We start from the raw sequence: 18,617 nt of genomic DNA on the forward strand, positions 1-18,617 counted from the left end.
AGTAATGTATTTTTACTCAATACCACAATCTTAGAGGTAAAGTTGTTAAAGTATTCAAATTAGCTGTGTAGTTCAAGGCATTCGAATGTACCAGAGGCCACCAAAATAGAGCTTGTTCTGCAATGTTTTCCCCCCGAACCTCTTAAGCCCAGAACTCCCTGGTTGGTTACTTTTGTTATTTGGCTGGCTACTCCATGTACTTACAGAAAACAGAACTGAGCCATGACCATTGATTTTCCAGGTTTTCCACCCAGATCTACAGTAGATAGTTAAACACAGATCAATCTATGACAGTCTTAAGATTAATCATTGGGAGGGAATGGTAAAACAGGCCTTAGATCAGTGCTTAGAGGACATTTCATCCTACATCTTGTGGCTATCCCTGGTGTCTCTTTTTTTAAAAGATGGTGAGAGAAAAGGGACACACACAGGGTTGTATTCACTACCCAGCAAACAGGGGACGTCCTAAGGACATTCTGCAAAGTTCCCATTAGGTCTATTTAAGGGTTTTGGCGAGACTTTATCCAACTCACGTTCTGGGAACGTTCCAGGAATATTAAAACATATCGTTAACCTCGGGACCAGAAGAGGATGTTCAGTATAGGTCCCGGTTTGGTCACAGTATAACTTTATAACAAATTATTATGATGTCCATTACATGCTGACCTCACCGCCGCGGTGTGTGTGCCAAAGGTTGTCAGAATTTTGTTTCATGGTCATCTGGAGGTTTGTGTAGTTCCTGCATTTACCCAGGGACGTCCACAAGGACTATTTTAGGACGTTCTTGGGCATTGTATTATGGTCCCCTGGAGATTTTGTCTAGTTCCCGGTATGTTCCAGGGGCATCCCAGATGATGTTATTAGGACAGTCTTGGAATGTGGTGTCATAGTCCCCTACAGATTGTCATCTCTGCATTCATTTCATTTAAAATATTCATAGGGCAGTCTTTTCTATTCCCTGAAATCTTACCAAGGTACGTTCAAGACCAGCATTTCCCACTTACACAATATCATGCAAATGAGTTATGTAGGCAAATTTACTTGGACCAGACTAAGTCATTTATTTTCTTTCACTTTGAAAATGTGGAGGACGTTGTGTAGATCAGTAGGGGGGGGGGGATCTAAACTAAACACTTTTTAGGTTTAAGGCAGCAAAATATGAAGACTGTGCAAGGGATGTGTAGACTTTCACCTTGGACTGTATAGAGTTCAAACATGTTACATGTAAAACGTATGTACATGTGACCACAGAGAAGGCCTTATCATGAAGAGTTAATGTAGCAAGCATATAATAAGCATGTAATACATACTGTTGGAATCGGCAAAACTTTTAACATTGAGATATTATATAAATGATAGAGAAGAAGCCTTCAATAGAAAGAGCGAAAGAGATCCGGTTTTATGTCACAAGTGAATGGTTCTCTGTAGAAAGCCAGAAGGCTTTGGAATGTGTTGGGCGAACGAGAGGAGAGCAACTGTTGATATAGGCAAGGCAGATGGATATCTGTGGATTAGGTGACGGAGGGGTTGAGGTCAGGAGGTGAGGACAGATTCCCTTAAGGTAGTAATAAGGGTTTGGTATCCTGTTACCCTCTTTCTGTTGAACCATAAGATGTAAGGATTGGAGAGAAGGAGGGTCTTAAGTGGGATGTATATAACTGTTACGGAGAGAAATGTTTTGCCGTCTGAATACAGCTGTACAGAACCTTTGGGAAGAATTAAACTTGATTAAAGCTTCTCTAGCGTCCGTGAGTCATTTACTCTGAAAAATAAGAACCTAACAAAACGTAACAAACCCGTTCAAAGAAACGATCCCTCTATCTTTAAAAAGAAGGCTGTAGTATAAAGATGTTGAGATCCCTCACCATGAAGACTGCTATGGCCCCTCCGATGATGAATCCGGCGATGACGTCACACCAGTGGTTGCGGTACTCCACCACCCTGTTGATGCCCGTGAGAAAAGCCAGACATATGAGACCCAGAGATAGGACAGGCTTGGCCAGCTTGGTCCCCTTGGCCTTCACTGTTAACGTGATGTACATCTGCAGCAGGGAGACACACATCAAATCCAATTTTATTGGTCACATGCGCCGTATACAACAGGTGTAGACGTTACAGAGAAATGCTTACTTATGAGCCCATTCCCAACAATGCAGTTAAAAAGTAAGACGAATATTTGCTAAATAAAAAAGGAAATAGTAACACAATAAAAACAATAACGAGGCTATACACAGGGAGTACCAGTACTGAGTCAATGTGCAGGGGTACGAGGTAGTTGAGGTAATACAGTATGTACATGTGGGTAGGGGTAAAAGTAACTAGGCAATCAGAATACAGAATAAACAGAGTAGCAGCAGCATATGTGAAGTGTGTGTGTGTGTGTGTGTGTGTGTGTGTGTGTGTGTGTGTGTGTGTGTGTGTGTGTGTGTGTGTGTGTGTGTGTGTGTGTGTGTGTGTGTGTGTGTGTGTGTGTGTGTGTGTGTGTGTGTGTGTGTGTGTGTGTGTTTGTGTGTGTGTGTGTGTGTGTGTTGGAGTGTCAGAGTAGTATCTGTGAGTGTGTGGGTAGAGTCTAGTGAGTGTGCATAGAGCCAGCGCAAAACAACTAATATAAATAAATAGGTAATAAAGGGAGTCAATGTAAATGGGTAGGCTGGAGTCTGAGAAATTTTAGGGCCTTCCTCTGACACCAACTGGTCGCCTGGTATAGAGTTCCTGGATGGCAGGGAGTTTGGCCCCAGTGATGTACTGGGTCGTATGCACTACACTCTGTAGCATCTTACGGTCGGATGCCGAGCAGTTGCCATACGAAGCAGTGATGGAGCCAGTCAAAGTGCTTTCAATGGTGCAGCTGTAGAACATAGAGGATCTGAGGGCCCATGCCAAATCTTTTCAGCCTCCTGAGGGGGAAGAGGCGTTTTCATGCCCTCTTCACGACTGTGTTGGTGTGTTTGGACCATGATAGGTCCTTAGTTGATGTGTACACCTGCTCCACTATTGCCCTGTTGATATGAATGGGGGATCTGTTCGGGCTTCCGTTTCCTGTAGTCCACGATTAGCTCCTTTTGTCTTGCCGAGGTTGAGGGAGAGGTTGTTGTCCTGGCACCACACTGCCAGGTCTCTGACCTACTCCCTATAGTCTGTCTCATCGTCATCGGTGATCAGGCCCACCACCGGCACATTGTCGGCAGACTTAAGTATACTGTTAGGGTAGTGCGCGGCCATGCAGTCGTGTGTGACCAGGGCGTACAGAAGGGGACTCAGCACGCACCCCTGAGGAGCCCACACGTTGAGGGTCAGAATGGCGGATGTGTTGTTGCCTAAACTCACCACCTGGTGGCGGTCCATCAGGAAATCCAGGATCCATTTGCAGAGGGAGGTGTTCAATCCCAGGGTCCTTAGCTTAGTGATGAGCTTGTAGGGCACTGAACGCTGGGCTGTAGTCAATGAACAGCATTTTCACATAGGTGTTCCTTTTGTCCAGGTGGGAAAGGGCAGTATGAAATGAAATAGAGATTGCAACATCTGTGGATCTGTTGGGGTAGTATGCGAACTGGAATGGGTCCAGGGTGTATGGGATTATGGTATTGATGTGAGCCATGACCAGCTTTTCAAAGCATTTCATGGCTACAGAGGCGGTAGTCATTTAGACATGTTACTTTGCCGTTCTTAGGCACAGGGCCTATGGTGGTTTGCTTGAAACATTTAGATATTACAGATGTGTCAGAGAGAGGTTTAAAATGTCAGTGAGGACACTTGCCAACTGGTAAGTACAAGCTCTATGTATGCGTCCTGGTAATTCTTCTGAATGTTAACCTGTTTAAATATCTTACTCACCATGAGAGAGTGTGATTTGAGTGTTTGCTTGTCAGCAGGAATCAGGAGGATATATTTATGGTCCAATTTGACAAAAGGAGGGCGGGGGAGCTTGGTATGTGTCTCTGTGTGTGGAGTAAAGGTGATCTAGAGTTTTTATTCCTCTAGTTGCAGAGGTGACATGATGGTAGAAATTATGTAAAACGGACTTCAGTTTTCCTGCATTAAAATCACCCGGCCACTAGGAGCGCCGCCTCTGGATGAGCATTTTCGGTTTTGCTTATGACGCTATACAGCTCGGTGAGTGCGGCCTTAGTGCCAGCATCGGTTTGTGATGGTAAAGAGACAACTACGGAAAATACAGTTGAAAACTCTCTTGGTGAATAGTGTGGTCTTACAGTCCTCAAAGTCAACACTGAACCTCGAAGCCAGTTCCACAGGCTCCGGACCTCGTAGGGCAAGCGTTAAATAACCCTGGTATAGAGCTTATAATGAGGTGTTCTACACTCTTAGAAAAAAAGCTGCTATCTAGAGCCTAAAAGGGTTCTCCGACAGGAAAACCCTTTGAAGAATGCTTTTTGGTTCCAGGTAGAACCCTTTTATTTTCCATGTAAAACCTTTTCCCCACAGGCTTCTACCTGGAACCAAAAAGGGTTTTCCTATGGGGACAGCCAAAGAACCCTTTTGGAACCTTGAGACTTCCTTATTAATATTAGAGATTGTGCACCAGCTGTTGTTAATAAAGAGACACACATCACCCCCCCTGATCTTATCGGAATCTGCCAATCAGTCCTGCCGATGCATAGAACAACTAGCTAGATGTATATTATCCATGTCCTTGTTCAGCCATGACTCCGAGAAGCGTAGTCTCCGTACTCAGTACATCAGATTGGAAGGTTGAGTGTTCGATTTCCAGTCGTTTCATTTGAAAGACAAAACATTTGGGACCTGGTGTCTCTGCTGTCTATGGGGCTGTGCTTGTATGTCAAGCTGCCTCACACTACAGAAACAGGAGATAGAATAGCCCATAGGGCAGGAGTCTGACTCAGGCAAGGCTTACTTTTCCTACCTACCGCTCCAGGGTCAATTGCAATGAACACTATTAAGAGTTCTAAGTTCTATGTCGCTGTAGTTAATTTGCTGAAAGAAAGTCATGTTGAATCTGCCACCAAAGGTTAATTATACTGAACAAAAATATAAACACAAGATGCAACAATTTCAAAGATTTAGTTCATAGAAGGAAATCAGTCAATTGAAATAAATTTGTTAGGCCCTAATTTATGGATTTCACATGACTTGGCAGGGGCAGCCATGGGCGGGCCTGGGAGGGCACAGGCCCACCCACTTTGGGGCAGGGCCCAGCCAAACAGAATGAGTTTTTCCCCACAAAAATATTTTTATTACAGACAGAAATACTCTTCAGAACTGCCCCCTCAGACGATCCAGCAGGTGAAGAAGCCGGATGTGGAGGTCCTGGGCTAGCGTGGTTACTTTCCTGCAGTCAGCATGCCAATTGCACGCTCCCTCAAAACTTGAGACATCTGTGGCATTGTGTTGTGTGACAAAACTACACATTTTAGAATGGCCTGCTATTGTTCCCAGCACAAGGTGCAGCTCTGTAATGATCATGCTGATTCTTGATATGCCACACCTGTCAGGTTGATAGATTATCTTGGAAAAGGAGAAATGCTCACTAACAGGGACGTAAACAAATTTGAGAGAAATAAGCTTTTTGTGTTGTATGGAAAAAATGTTGGATCTTTTATTTCAGCTCATGAAACATGGGACCAACACTTTACATGTTGTGTTTATATTTTTGTTCAGTATATATTTAAACTTTCAATTAATTTGAAGTTTCAATGAAGTGGATATGAAACATTTGCTCTAGTAACGTTTGGAAAGGACATTGTTTCTGCTCTTCCAACTAACCTCCAGTCCCTCACCCCTCTAGCGACAAGAATGAAGGAGAGACAAGGGTTATTCAGCCGGCTCTGTGTCTGATTCTGAGAGACAACGTCCAATAAGGCTGAAGAGCAAGAGGCAGCAATTACCGCTAAGCGCTAGCTAGTAGGCACAGAGCAGCCCTGAGGCCCAGAGACATAGCCTACAGTATGAACCAGAAAGCAATTTGAATAACTAGCCCTGCATTGACTCCAAATGCACCCCTCCTATGGCAACAATAAATAATTCAAACAAAATATTAGACATGATTGCGCAAATATAAATACTGTCTTCTAAACATTCTTAATGCTGGATGAGTGTTAATGATAAGCATGTCACCAAACTGCTGTGTCTAGCCTCTACCCTCAGGCTTCACGTACAATCAGTCGCTTTGAGAAAAACAGAGACATCCAATCTTAGAGGGCGGGCCACTTGAGCTGAAATTGGAAAGGAGGGAGCACAGAATAGGATGGGGAAGTGATTTTGGAGCACCCTTTCCCCTGCACCATCTTCGGAGAGGAAATTCTTCAATAAGAACTAATTTGATCAAGGTGCTCAACAGCATAGACACCACCAACAACAGCAGCAACCCTCCAAAATATCAACGGAGGAGCATTCTGAGCAGAGCAAAGCATTCTGCTCAGTCTAGATCCAACTGTTTCATTCAATAGCACAGCAGCACAATATAGGCTCGGAGTGAAAAGCCATGGGCCTACTTTTCTGAAAACCTGGATGCAATTTGGTTCTAAATCTGAACTAAACAGATGGTTACCACAAGGATATTGTAAAAATGTCTGTTGTACACATTTAACATAATTTGTCTGTTCAAAGAAGTAAAGCCAAAAACCTTACAATGAAACTAAGCTCAGTCTCATAAAAATTAATGGGCAATCATTAACATTCTGAAATAAGCAGAAATTCCGTTTTGGATTTGATAGCAACAACCTCGCTTGAGCAGATCGGGGAAGATTCTCTATCAACATCAAATTTCTGAAGTAGGACCACCAATAGAAATTAACTATGGATAATAGGCCTTTTAAACAAAGTGGTGTAGATCATCTTCAAACTGTCCTTAGAAGTACATTTGGCGTAGTCGGCAGGATCGGATATGCATAGTTAGCATGAGATCCCCCACTTCACCGTATGTACTGTATAATGGATAACTGTGGTAATATCATCCTGCATCCCTAATAGTCCACCAACAAACAAACTACGTAATAGTAATAAATAATAGTAATAAATAAATAATACATAATAGTAACTTCTACAAATAGTGTACGACACTTACCGCTGTGTAGAGCGCGGCGTAGACACTGAGTGCCGCCTCTTTGGAGGGGAAGGATTTGCGGGCGCGCATGATGTCGTCCTCGTTTCCCGTGCACACCCCCTTTTGGTTGATGAAGCGGGCGGTCTCCATGCAGCCCAGGGCCGTGTAGTTGGGCTTACACACAGTCAAGAAGTGGGGGGACAGGTTTCCTGTTACAACCTGGCCTGCGTTTACAAAGATGTCTGTGGAGAACAGTCCGAACGCATACACACCTGGAGAGAGATGGGAATCAGAGAGAGAGCAGAGAGAGAGAGGGAGAGAAAAAAATCAACAAAGGTTAGAGGTGAGGAAGTGAAGAGAAAGGGTGGTCGGTCTCCAACCACTGTGTTAAATGAGTCATAGACTAATGATGAGTATGTGATTATCTTTGCCTAGACGAGAGTCCTTCACCTTGAATGTCTTCCTTCCTTCAGCTTGAAATCCTCCAGAAAATGAACATTTGTTAAAGGCTTGACTGCAGTGTCTGATTAGACCAGGGATGGGCAACTTGTGGCAGAATAGTTTTTTTGGGGGGGGGGGAACTGATGCCATATTCACTTGCTAGTCAGAACTAGGAAACTCTGAAATGTCTAACTTGTAGTTAATCAAGTGTCGTGTTCAACAATTGACCAAATCAGGCATTTCAGAGTGTGTGCTAATGTGTGCTTTCAGGCCACGTGAATGTCAGGGAGAGAGCGCTGCCCCTGAATGTGGGACACCTGTCTCTAGTCTGTTTTTACCATTACCTCATGAGATACAATTATTTTTACTTTATGGAGTTATCAAGAGCTGTAATTTGATTTGTTATTTTTGATTTATTAGGCAGTGTTGGTTTTTGGGGACGCATGAGTCACGATGTGAGAGTCATGTATCCAAAGGGGTATTACCGGTCCCCTATGGTAAATATGCAAATTAGGTTTCCTATGCCTTTGGTAAATATGCAAAATAGCTTTTCTTCACATGCCTGCCAGTAAAAGGAAAAATATGTTGGTAATGGTTGAGTTACTCTTGCTTCAATAACAACTTTCACCAGATTGGGTCTGCTGGATGGTCAGGATGTCTTCCTAAGGATTAGCCCTCTAACTCTCTGACCCTGTAACTCTGCAGTGAGATCGCCAAGATGATAGGTGAATTACAAGCCACTTTTGAAGAAGAAAAAACATGTTTGAGCTGTGTGTTATTCTCTTTGACTTTTGTTTTAGAAATATGTATTAACAATATTGGTAGTAGTATTAATTTGTCATACAGTAAATCATTTGCCTTGATGACAAGAGGACCAGAGTGTCCAGAGAGGCAACTGACCACCTGGCAGCATTCCGGTATGTGTGGGACCTTGTCCAGCAAACTGTGAAGGTTCATACCCAGCGACTGCGTCACAGTGAATGAGCAGCTTTCCTCCAGACGTGACGCTTCACATTCCATCCAAAGAGTTCAATCTTGGCTTCGTCAGACCAGAGAATCTTTGTTTCTCATGGTCTGAGAGTCCTTTAGGTGCCTTTTGGCAAACCCCAAGCGGGCTGTCATGTGCCTTTTACTGAGGAGTGGCTTCCGTCTGGCCAGTCTACCTTAAGGCCTGATTGGTGGAGTGCTGCAGAGATGGTTATTCTTCTGGACGGTTCTCCCATCTCCACAGAAGAAGTGAGGCAATGGAAAGATGTGGGGTGATGCAAGAGAGCCATGCCACCACCACTCAGAGCAGCCAGGTCCAGAAGAGGAAGAGGTGCCAGCTCTGCCCAAGCGCAAAGGATGGAAAAGTCAGCTGCTGGTGTTCTCAGTGCAACACACGTGTCTGCAAAGAGCAGTCATATGCTTGTGGTTTGTAACAAATGCAAGATGCACACTTTGTTCCTTTTAGTGTTCATGTTTTCTGAATTCACAATTGTTAGTGTTGTCGTTGAAATTGATGATGAACTTCGGATTTTCAAATAAATGTTTTGAAATATTATAAACAGTCTTAAGGTGGTTTTATTTTGTTTTTCACACTAAAAGGTTGAATGTGAAACTTTGATTGTAAGATTGATTGTAATAAAAAATATGCTAAGATTTTCAAAAGCTGTAATGAATTTTCATAATATGTTTATCATTGAAATGTGCATCAATTCTGTTGAAGAGCGGCTAAAAGCATTTCAAACAAAATAATTATTGAAAGGTCCAAATCATCACTCAAAATAATTATGTTCCACAATAATAATATTTTAGACACATATAAATAAAACACAGATATTACATTATCGGGTCATTTTGACCCGGCATATGCATTCTTGGGGCGCCATGTTTACTATGCATCCTAGGGTTAAAGTAGAAATAGAATGAAACAAACAGGCATTCTAAGTTTGCTCTATTATAGTGGCCACTATAGGAGACATTGATCAAGTGCACAAGGCTACATGTGTGCAAAAATAACCCCCCTCACTCACACAAAAGTGTTCCTGTCAAGTTCAACACAAAAAAAGCAATATCCTTGAGCTACACTGCACATTATTACATTGTACACTTTCTGCCTGTGGACATCTGTTCTACAATGTGCCAGCAGAGCATGATACCCTTGGTTGGTATAATCTCTTTCAGGCAGAGAGTACACCCGGCATACCCCTTTTATCCACTGTATTGAGAGGGTTAGTCTATGGCATTTCTTTCACCTCGATTAGCATCTAGCATAATAAACCAGGCCCAACTCCAGCTACACATTTTCACCTAATTCTCTCATTCTGAAAATGAACCGCATTCTTTAGAGGAAAAACATTACTTCACAGATAGTAGTTAGTTCGTTAGCTAGTTAGCTAGTTAACATTTCACACAGATTGCCAGGGTCCAATAAGCAACTAACGCATTATAACTTGAGGAACGGCAAGGAGTCGTATACCAGTTAATACTGTAGCGAATTGGTTAGGTTACTAACGTTAGCTCATCTGATGTTGTAACGTTAGCTAGCTAATGTTAGCTGTCTGACTTTATTAGCCAGAAAAGTTTCACACATTAAACTCAATTATTAGATCAGCTAAGTAGGCTAATGTTGCTCAACATTTCTCTGGCGAGCTAAGGCTTCTCATCTACCTCTTCGTTATAGTTCAGGGGACACACTGCTGTAACTGTCTTTGCACTACCTGCTGTCTTTCTAGAGCGCACGCTGATTCTTCAGTCGCGTGCGGCATTCTGTTGTTATGTGAACGACTGGCTGAGCCTTGGATACAGCAGGTATTTCTCCAAACGCACATCACTCGTTTGCTTACAGCCAGTAATGATCCCAAGCCTCTCCCTCCTAAACTTTTCTCATCGGATCTGCACGATTCACGTAGGTCACCTATTTTGGATTCAAAACGACGAATTTCCCCCGAAAGGTGACTTGTTCGCATCCCTGCAATAACATCTGCTAAATATGTGTATGTGACCAATAACACTTGATTTGATTTGATTACACTAGCATTGGGCTTCTTGTCCTATAAGCTGTCACTGGCCAAAACACAGTCTCACATTACAGATATTCAAACAGCTTTTATCCAATCAATTCCGCTCCACTTAATTTCTCTGGGGCTTTTGGAAATGTTATTTTCTTACAGCAAGGGTAAACACCACAGAGCATGGCTTCAAGCAAGCACACGACAATGACAAACACTCCATTCACCATCTTGACTGCAGCCAGACCTAGGCATATGTGGGTAGGTTTAACTTTGTTGACACTAATGATAGCTTAGAAAATGTTGCTACATTGTACTTTTCTAGCTGCATTAAATATAGGTAAACATCACTCATCATCACTCATCCTTTTGAGTCAGACATTTCCTGTACACCACTTACTGTATACCAACAATCTTTGTCTTATTTTGAGTGCAGACCTTTGACATCACATTGCAACGAAGGTCCTTGCTACCACATCATGAATTCGGGCAGCCATTCTGCATGGGGACAGTAAGCATTCGGCAAGTGGTATGGAGGTAGGTTACTGCCAAAACACATACCCAGGAAGCGGAAGGTCCTGCGCACCAGAGGATTGAGGTAGCAGCAGTCTCCCATGACGATGATCTTCTCCCTGTTGTCCAGGTCCTCTGACACATACTGAAGCAGAAACAACACCGACTCTATGACTGTGATCTAACATACAGAGGGAGAGAGAGAGATTTTAATCACTGATTACAGGATCTGAATATTGTGAATTTTGTGGGTAAAGAATGCACACCATGGTCCCCGTTAAACCATCTTCCCTGTAGCAATGCCTTCGTGCCACATCAACCAAATGTCCTATTGAGGGCATGCATTTAACATCTATTTTGTTTTCTCTCTGCAACCACGCATAGAGTACAACACTTAGACCTAAGACGGAAGAATACTGCACCAGTGAACAATGAAATTGATTTGGGCTGAGATTCGGTTCAGCTGTAATGCCAGTGTTCAACAACAGCTGTTGGACTTGACTGGGCCATTTAGCCCAATTGCCAAAGTTCAATGGGGTGATAAGCACCTTTAGGTAAAGACACTGTGCAGACACCCAGTATAATGTCTGCAATAATTTCCCGGAAACAAACATAGGCGTTTTGTGGTGGTAGAGTGTTTATCCTTGGTATGTGACAAGGTAGGTTGGCGATCATGACACATTCGTGACACAGGGCATCAGGTTTAGTCTGCAGGTTTACCTATTCCAACACCTAGACCAGCGCATCAGGAATGCTGTGTTTAATCCACTTCAGTGAGTTGAATCCATTTCAGTGAGATTATATTATACTGTCTCCTTGGTGTCCCTAGACTCTAGCTGCAGTCAGAGCCCCACCTGTTTTGAGCCCCACATTATTTTGGGAAAAAAGTGTTGGCATTAATACGTGTTATATATCAGTTTGCAAACAATGTCAAAAAAATAAATAATAATCTTTGAGTTAATAAGGCATGGTCTCTTTATTGCTTTCTTGAGTAAGACAGCTCCAAAATGTAGACGTTTCAGTCTAGCTCAGTGCTTCCTGTTGGGGTGGGGCAGCCAGCAGAAAATTGGTAATTGGGATTGTTAATGTTCTCTAGTTGCGCCATGATTGGCTCATTGTTCTGTCACTAATGGGGACACAGTGAAAATTCAAGCCCCTTGGGTGCTGCCATAGAGTTGCATTAGAAGTGCCCATCCAAGAAGACTCAAGGTCATTGGCCACAGATAAAATGACGTCAAATCACGTTATATCTACAGTAGCTTTGATTGGACTGATCAACATCATACTTTCAAAATCTTAGATAGCAGTCATCATCATGAATCAAGTTGACATTCTACTGTCAAATAATTTTTAATTCTTGTCATATGAAGAGAAATTATAAAGAGAAATTATAGACAAAATGTATCGGTGCTCATCGACCATTGCATATAAACATTACAAGTTGCAAATCGCAAACTTAACAATGAAAGGTTTGGAAGGAATCAGTGGCTAACTGCAAGCATTGCAAAGCAATCACTAGCCTGCTATTCAGTGGAGTGGGTGTGTGGTCCTAATTCTGGGTCTAAGTGTCTCTATTCCAAGCTTAAAATGATAAACATTCAACATTGGCCATGCTGTCAATCCAGCATGATTTCTGCCACGCTCAAAACAACTGTTAACACAGACCTGGGAAATTTGACTTCAATGAGTTCAACACAACTGGGAACTCTGGGGAAAAAACGAGCTCCGACTGGGAAAATACGTTTTGAACGGTCAGCCAACTCGGAATTGTAAGTCGGAAACTCGGGCCTCTTTCTAGAGCTACGACCTGAAGATCACTGACGTCAACAAATTCCCAGTTGTCTTGAAAGCACCATAAATCCAGAGAATGCCATACTGTGATGACAAAGTTTAATGACAAAATTTGCCCACAAAGGACTGGCGCACCACCTTCCTGTGCAAGTGAGCACAGCACAACAAGGTGAGTCCATAAACGTGTTGTACGCTGCTGCATAAATTATGTAATATGCCAGGGAGATATGTATACTGTAGGTAAGAAAGTAATACTAAGTGTATGTTGTGTAGTAAGCTGTTAGTAGCCCATGTGCCTCACCCTAATAATTTGGTATATTTTCCCCTCTTAAATTCACCTACTGTTCTGACTTTGTGGTGCACAGGTATCACATTTGTGGTGCACATGTAGCCAATAACCTGTTTTAGAGAAATGTAATCATCAAATATTGTAAGAGCTTTCATTGTGTGCTTATATGCCCCCTTTCTTTTACCTACTGTTCCGACTTGGTGTACAGGGAGAACACTGAAAGAATGGCCCATGTTCTGAATTCTGTCGCTGTACATTTCAAAAGTGCTGAACCAATAGTTAAATTGACTACGTCTGTCCTAGCTCGCTCATTAATGTCTTAATCGAAATTACGGATTGCCTCTTATCTGCTTGTTGTCCCCTTATGCCAAAGTTTGTACATCTCAATTGTCAGTATTAACCACATTTGTTTAAGAAAGTGAGCCATATCAGCTATGTTTTTTTAAAGGCATTAAAGGAGGCTGAATGAACTGTTTCGCTGCCAGACAAGGCTCTGCTGATAGCCAGGTGTAGCAGTGGTAAGGTGTTGGGACTGCTGTTGGGACTCTGCTGTTGGGACAGCCATAACAGTTTGTGGGCACCATTTGTCACCGTTATAGTGCAATTAATATATTGCTTAGTGTTGTGTTGTGTAGTGTAGTGGCTTTGCTGGCATGCATCACATATTTTTTTGTTTTGTTTGCCACTGTTTGTGAGTGTGGTCCAATCAAGAACATAATCATGATGGAATCACACCAGAAAAGTATGCCAACTGGGCTTATCCCTTGTAAGTACTTTGATTTTCAGCACTATGTAAGCTGTAAACATACATTTCACAAGTCATAATGGTACAGTTCTGAAGCACTCAAATATTTGACATAAGTTGCATGGACTCATTCTGTGTGCAAGAATAGTTTTTTTTAATGACTCCATAATCTCTGTACCCCACGCATTCAGATAATTGTAAGGTTCCTCAGTCGAGCAGTGAATTTCAAACACAGATTCAACCACAAAGACCAGAGAGGTTTTCTTCTCTTTTGCCTCACAAAGAAGGGCACCTATTTGTAAAGAAAAAAGAAAGCAAACATTGAATATCCCTTTGAGCATGAAGTTATTAATTACACTTTGGATGGTGTATCAATACCCGTGGTGGAAAAAGTACTAAATTCTCATACTTCGCAAAAGTAAAGGCAACTTAATAGAAAATGACTCAATTAAAAGTGAATGTCGCCCCGGAAAATACTACTTGAGTAGAAGTACATTTATTTTAATTTTAAATATACTTAAGTATCAAAAGTAAATGTAGTTGCTAAAATATATTTAAATAAAGGGATGTTCTCTTGATAAGTGTGCTGTCACGACTTCCGCCGAAGTCGGGTTCTCACCTTGTTCGGGCGGCGCTTGGCGGTCGGCGTCGCCAGTCTTCTAGCCATCATCGATCCACTTTTCATTTTCCATGTGTTTTGTCTTGTTTTTCCTCACACCTGGTTTCAATTCCCTCAATCACTTGTTGTGTATTTAACCCTCTGCCCCCCTCCCCATGTCTTTGTGTGGGATTGTTTATTGTAAGTGCTTGTGCACGTGTTGATTGGTGCGCGACGGGTTTTTGTACCCAATATCTTGTTATGTTTATGCCGTTGGTTTTGCTATTAAACTACTCTGGCTATTACAAAGTTCTGCTCTCCTGAGTCTGACTTCCCTGCCACCGGTTACGCACCCTTTACATGTGTGAATTTGACCATGTTCTGTCCTGCTAAGCATTCAAAATATAACTTTTGGGTGTCAGGGAAAATGTATGGGAAAAAAATACGTAATTTTCTTTCGGAATGTTGTGAAGTAAAAGTAAAAGTTGTCAAAAACATAAATAGTAAAGTACAGATACCCCCAAAAAAGTATTTTTACTTCATTACTTTACATCACTTATCAATACACTACAAAGATACAGGCGTCTTTTCTAACTCATTTGGTGGAGAGGAAGAAAACCTCTCAGGGATTTCACCATGAGGCCAATGGTGACTTTAAAATAGTTACAGAGTTTAATGGCTGTGATAGGAGAAAACTGAGGATGAATAAACAACATTGTAGTTTCTCCACAATACTAACTTAATTGACATAGTGAAAAGAAGGAAGGCACTAAAGTAAAACTGCAAAAAATGTGGCAAAGAAATTCAATTTTTGTCCTGAATACAAAGTGTTATATTTGGGGAAAATCGAACACAACACATCACTGCGTACCGCTCTTCATATTTTCAAGCATGGTGGTGACTGCATCATGTTATGTGTATGCTTGTCATCGGCAAGGAAGATTAAGTTTTTTGTATAAAAAGAAATGGAATAGACCTAAGCACAGGCAAATCCTAGAAAACCCGGTTATTCCAACATTCCAACAGACACTGGAAGATAAATTCACCTTTCAGCAGGACAATAACCTAAAACAGAAGGCCACATATACACAGTTGCGTCCCAAGATGACATTGAATGTTCCTGAGTGGCCTACTGTAGTTACAGTTTTGACTTAAACCGGCTTGAAAATCTATGGCAAGACTTGAACATGGCTGTCTAGCAATGATCAACAACCAACTTGACAGAGCATGTTAAGAGAATGTTAAAAAGAATAATGCGCAAATATTGCACAATCCAGGTGTGTAAATCTCTTGAAAGACTCACTGCTGTAATAACTACCAAAGGTGATTCTAACATGGGGGGTTGAATACTTACCTAATCAAGATATATTTGTTTATTTTGGATTTATTTTTACTTTGACATTACAGAGCAGTTAGTGTAGTCGTTCACAAAACAATGACAATTAAATCAATTATAATACCACTTTGTAACACAGTTTTTGGGGAAAGAGTAATAGGGTGTGAATACTTTCTGAAGGCACTGTACCATTTGACCCATCAGCACTTGAGCCCAGTGCACAACAGAATTTTTCACAGGTAGGCCTACTGTGGAGCACCAACAAACCGCATTCACTCTATTATTGTAGTACTGTTTTTTAATTTATATGTGACTTAACAAACCATCCATTTAATCTATTCCCACTTTTCTTTTAATGTTGTCTAACACTCATTATTTAGGCTTTAGAAGGTTACTGTAAATAAGACATGAGTTTTGTCAATCTGCTTAATGACACATCACTCGTTCTTTGCGATAAAAAAACATGCAAATATATTGTTCATATTTCACTAAAACTACATCATTCAAAAAGGCAGCCATTAATGAAGCTCTGACCAGCTCAACCTTTTCCAGTGTATCTCGGCAAAGCACGGGGACCTAAACCCTATTTAATTTATTCACATCTCACTGCAAACCCATCCCCCTGCTACTGTGAACAGGAACGAACCAGAGCCTTATTCACTGCTCACTAATAATAGCAATCTTGCCATCTTTGGCCCATACATGTCAGCAGTATAACCCTGATAAGTGGGAATGTTCCTCTGGACGCTTTACAAGAACTTCAGCAGGTTATTATTTTATTCTTGTTCCGTATACTGTCAGCGCCGAGCTATATTTGCAGCCTATCGAGCCAATGAAAACTCTCAAAGTTATAGTAGGATTCTGTGATGCTGTTGGCTGCCTTTACATCCCGCTTTGCGTGTCCCAAACTCTACCCAAATGGGTCACTTTGACTTGATCACCAGTTGGTGGGAATGGTCAAGTCTAGAGGTCGACCGATTAATCGGAATGGACGATTAATTAGGGCTGATTTCAAGTTTTCATAACAATCGGAAATCGGTATTTCTGGATGCAGAATTTTTTTAATATATATTCTTTTCAGTTTTATTTTTACAGTTTTATTTAACGAGGCAAGTTAGTTAAGAACACATTCTTAGTTTCAATGACGGCCTAGGAACGGTGGGTTAACTGCCTTGTTCAGGGGCAGAATGACATATTTGTACCTTGTCAGCTCAGGGATTCAATCTTGCAACCTTACGGTTAACTAGTCCAACGCTCTAACCACCTGCCTCAGGAGGAGCCCGCCTGTTACGCGAATGCAGTAAGAAGCCACGGTAAGTTGGTAGCTAGCATTAAACTTATAAAAAAAATCAATCAATCAATCATATTCACCATATTCACCACCATAACTACACATGGTTGATGATATTACTAGTTCATCTAGCGTGTCCTGCGTTGCATATAATCGATGCGGTGCGCATTCGCGAAAAAGGATTGTCGTTGCTCCAACGTGTACCTAACCATAAACATCAATGCCTTTCTTAAAATCACGACACAGAAGTATATATTTTTAAACCTGCATATATAGCTAAAAGAAATCCAGGTTATCAGGCAATATTAACCAGGTGAAATTGTGTCACTTCTCTTGCGTTCATTGCACGCAGAGTGAGGGTATAAGCAACAGTTTGGGCCGCCTGGTTCATTGCGAACTAATTTGCCAGAATATTACGTAATTATGACATTACATTGAAGGTTGTGCAATGTAACAGCAATATTTATTAGACTTAGGGATGCCATCCTTGTTTTCGAAATGAAAGTTTCCGGATTCGACCATATTAATGACCTAAGGCTCGTATTTCTGTGTGTTATTATGCTATAATTAAGTCTATGATTTGATAGAGCAGTCTGACTGAGCGATGGTAGGCACCAGCAGGCTCATAAGCATTCATTCAAACAGCACTTTTGTGCGTTTTGCCAGCAGCTCTTCGCAATGCTTCAAGTATTCCGCTGTTTATGACTTCAAGCCTATCAACTCCCGAGATTAGGCTGGTGTAACCGATGTGAAATGGCTAGCTAGTTAGCGGGGTGAGCGCTAATAGCGTTTCAAACGTCACTCGATCTGAGACTTGGAGTAGTTGTTCCCCTTGCTCTGCATGGGTAACACATTTTAGAGGGTGGCTGTTGTCGATGTGTTCCTGGTTTGAGCCCACGTACCGGCGAGGAGAGGGATGGAAGCTATACTGTTACACTGGCAATACTAAAGTGCCTATAAGAACATCCAATTGTCAAAGGTATTTGAAATACAAATCGTATAGAGAGAAATAGTCCTATAATTTCTATAATAACTACAACCTAAAACTTCTTACCTGGGAATATTGAAGTCTCATAATAAAAGGAACAACCAGATTTCACATGTTCTCATGTTCTGAGCAAGGAACTTAAACATTAGCTTTCTTACATGGCACATATTGCACTTTTACTTTCTTCTCCAACACTTTGTTTTTGCATTATTTAAACCAAATTGAACATATTTCATTATTTATTTGAGGCTAAATTGATTTTATTGATGTATTATATTAAGTTAAAATAAGTGTTCATTCAGTATTGTTGTAATTGTCATTATTACACATTTTTGGTCCTCCAATAATAGGTATCGGTATCGGCGTGGAAAAATCATAATCGGTTGACCTCTAGTTAGGGATGCAACTTTCAATAGTTCAACTGGGATCCAACTGGGATTTTGGGAAAATCAGGGATTTTGGGAAAATCAGGGAATATATTTAAAGTTCACGGAATTTTGCAAACCTAATCATTTTTATGGAATGGTCTGTCTATCCATGTGAGTGATGCAGACTCGGTCTCGACCTTTAAGTCTTTATTGAATACTCATCTCTTCAATAGGCCCTATGAT

The 18,617-nt window shown here is 41.5% G+C and overlaps 1 protein-coding gene across 1 annotated transcript in view; it reads right to left on the reverse strand.

The window, feature by feature from the left end:
* LOC118402233 (phospholipid phosphatase-related protein type 5-like) overlaps positions 1 to 18,617 on the reverse strand; it is a 59,966-nt gene that overhangs the window by 22,753 nt on the left and 18,596 nt on the right. Inside the window, exons 2-4 of the mRNA XM_035800266.2 lie at positions 11,017 to 11,149; positions 7,043 to 7,293; positions 1,866 to 2,042 (exon numbers count right to left, since the gene is read on the reverse strand). Of these exons, the coding sequence (XP_035656159.1) occupies positions 1,866 to 2,042; positions 7,043 to 7,293; positions 11,017 to 11,149 (561 nt within the window). The remainder of the gene's footprint in view (positions 1 to 1,865; positions 2,043 to 7,042; positions 7,294 to 11,016; positions 11,150 to 18,617) is intronic.

The sequence above is a fragment of the Oncorhynchus keta genome, chromosome 23, assembly GCF_023373465.1.
Source record: "Oncorhynchus keta strain PuntledgeMale-10-30-2019 chromosome 23, Oket_V2, whole genome shotgun sequence".
NCBI classification, from domain to species: domain Eukaryota; kingdom Metazoa; phylum Chordata; class Actinopteri; order Salmoniformes; family Salmonidae; genus Oncorhynchus; species Oncorhynchus keta.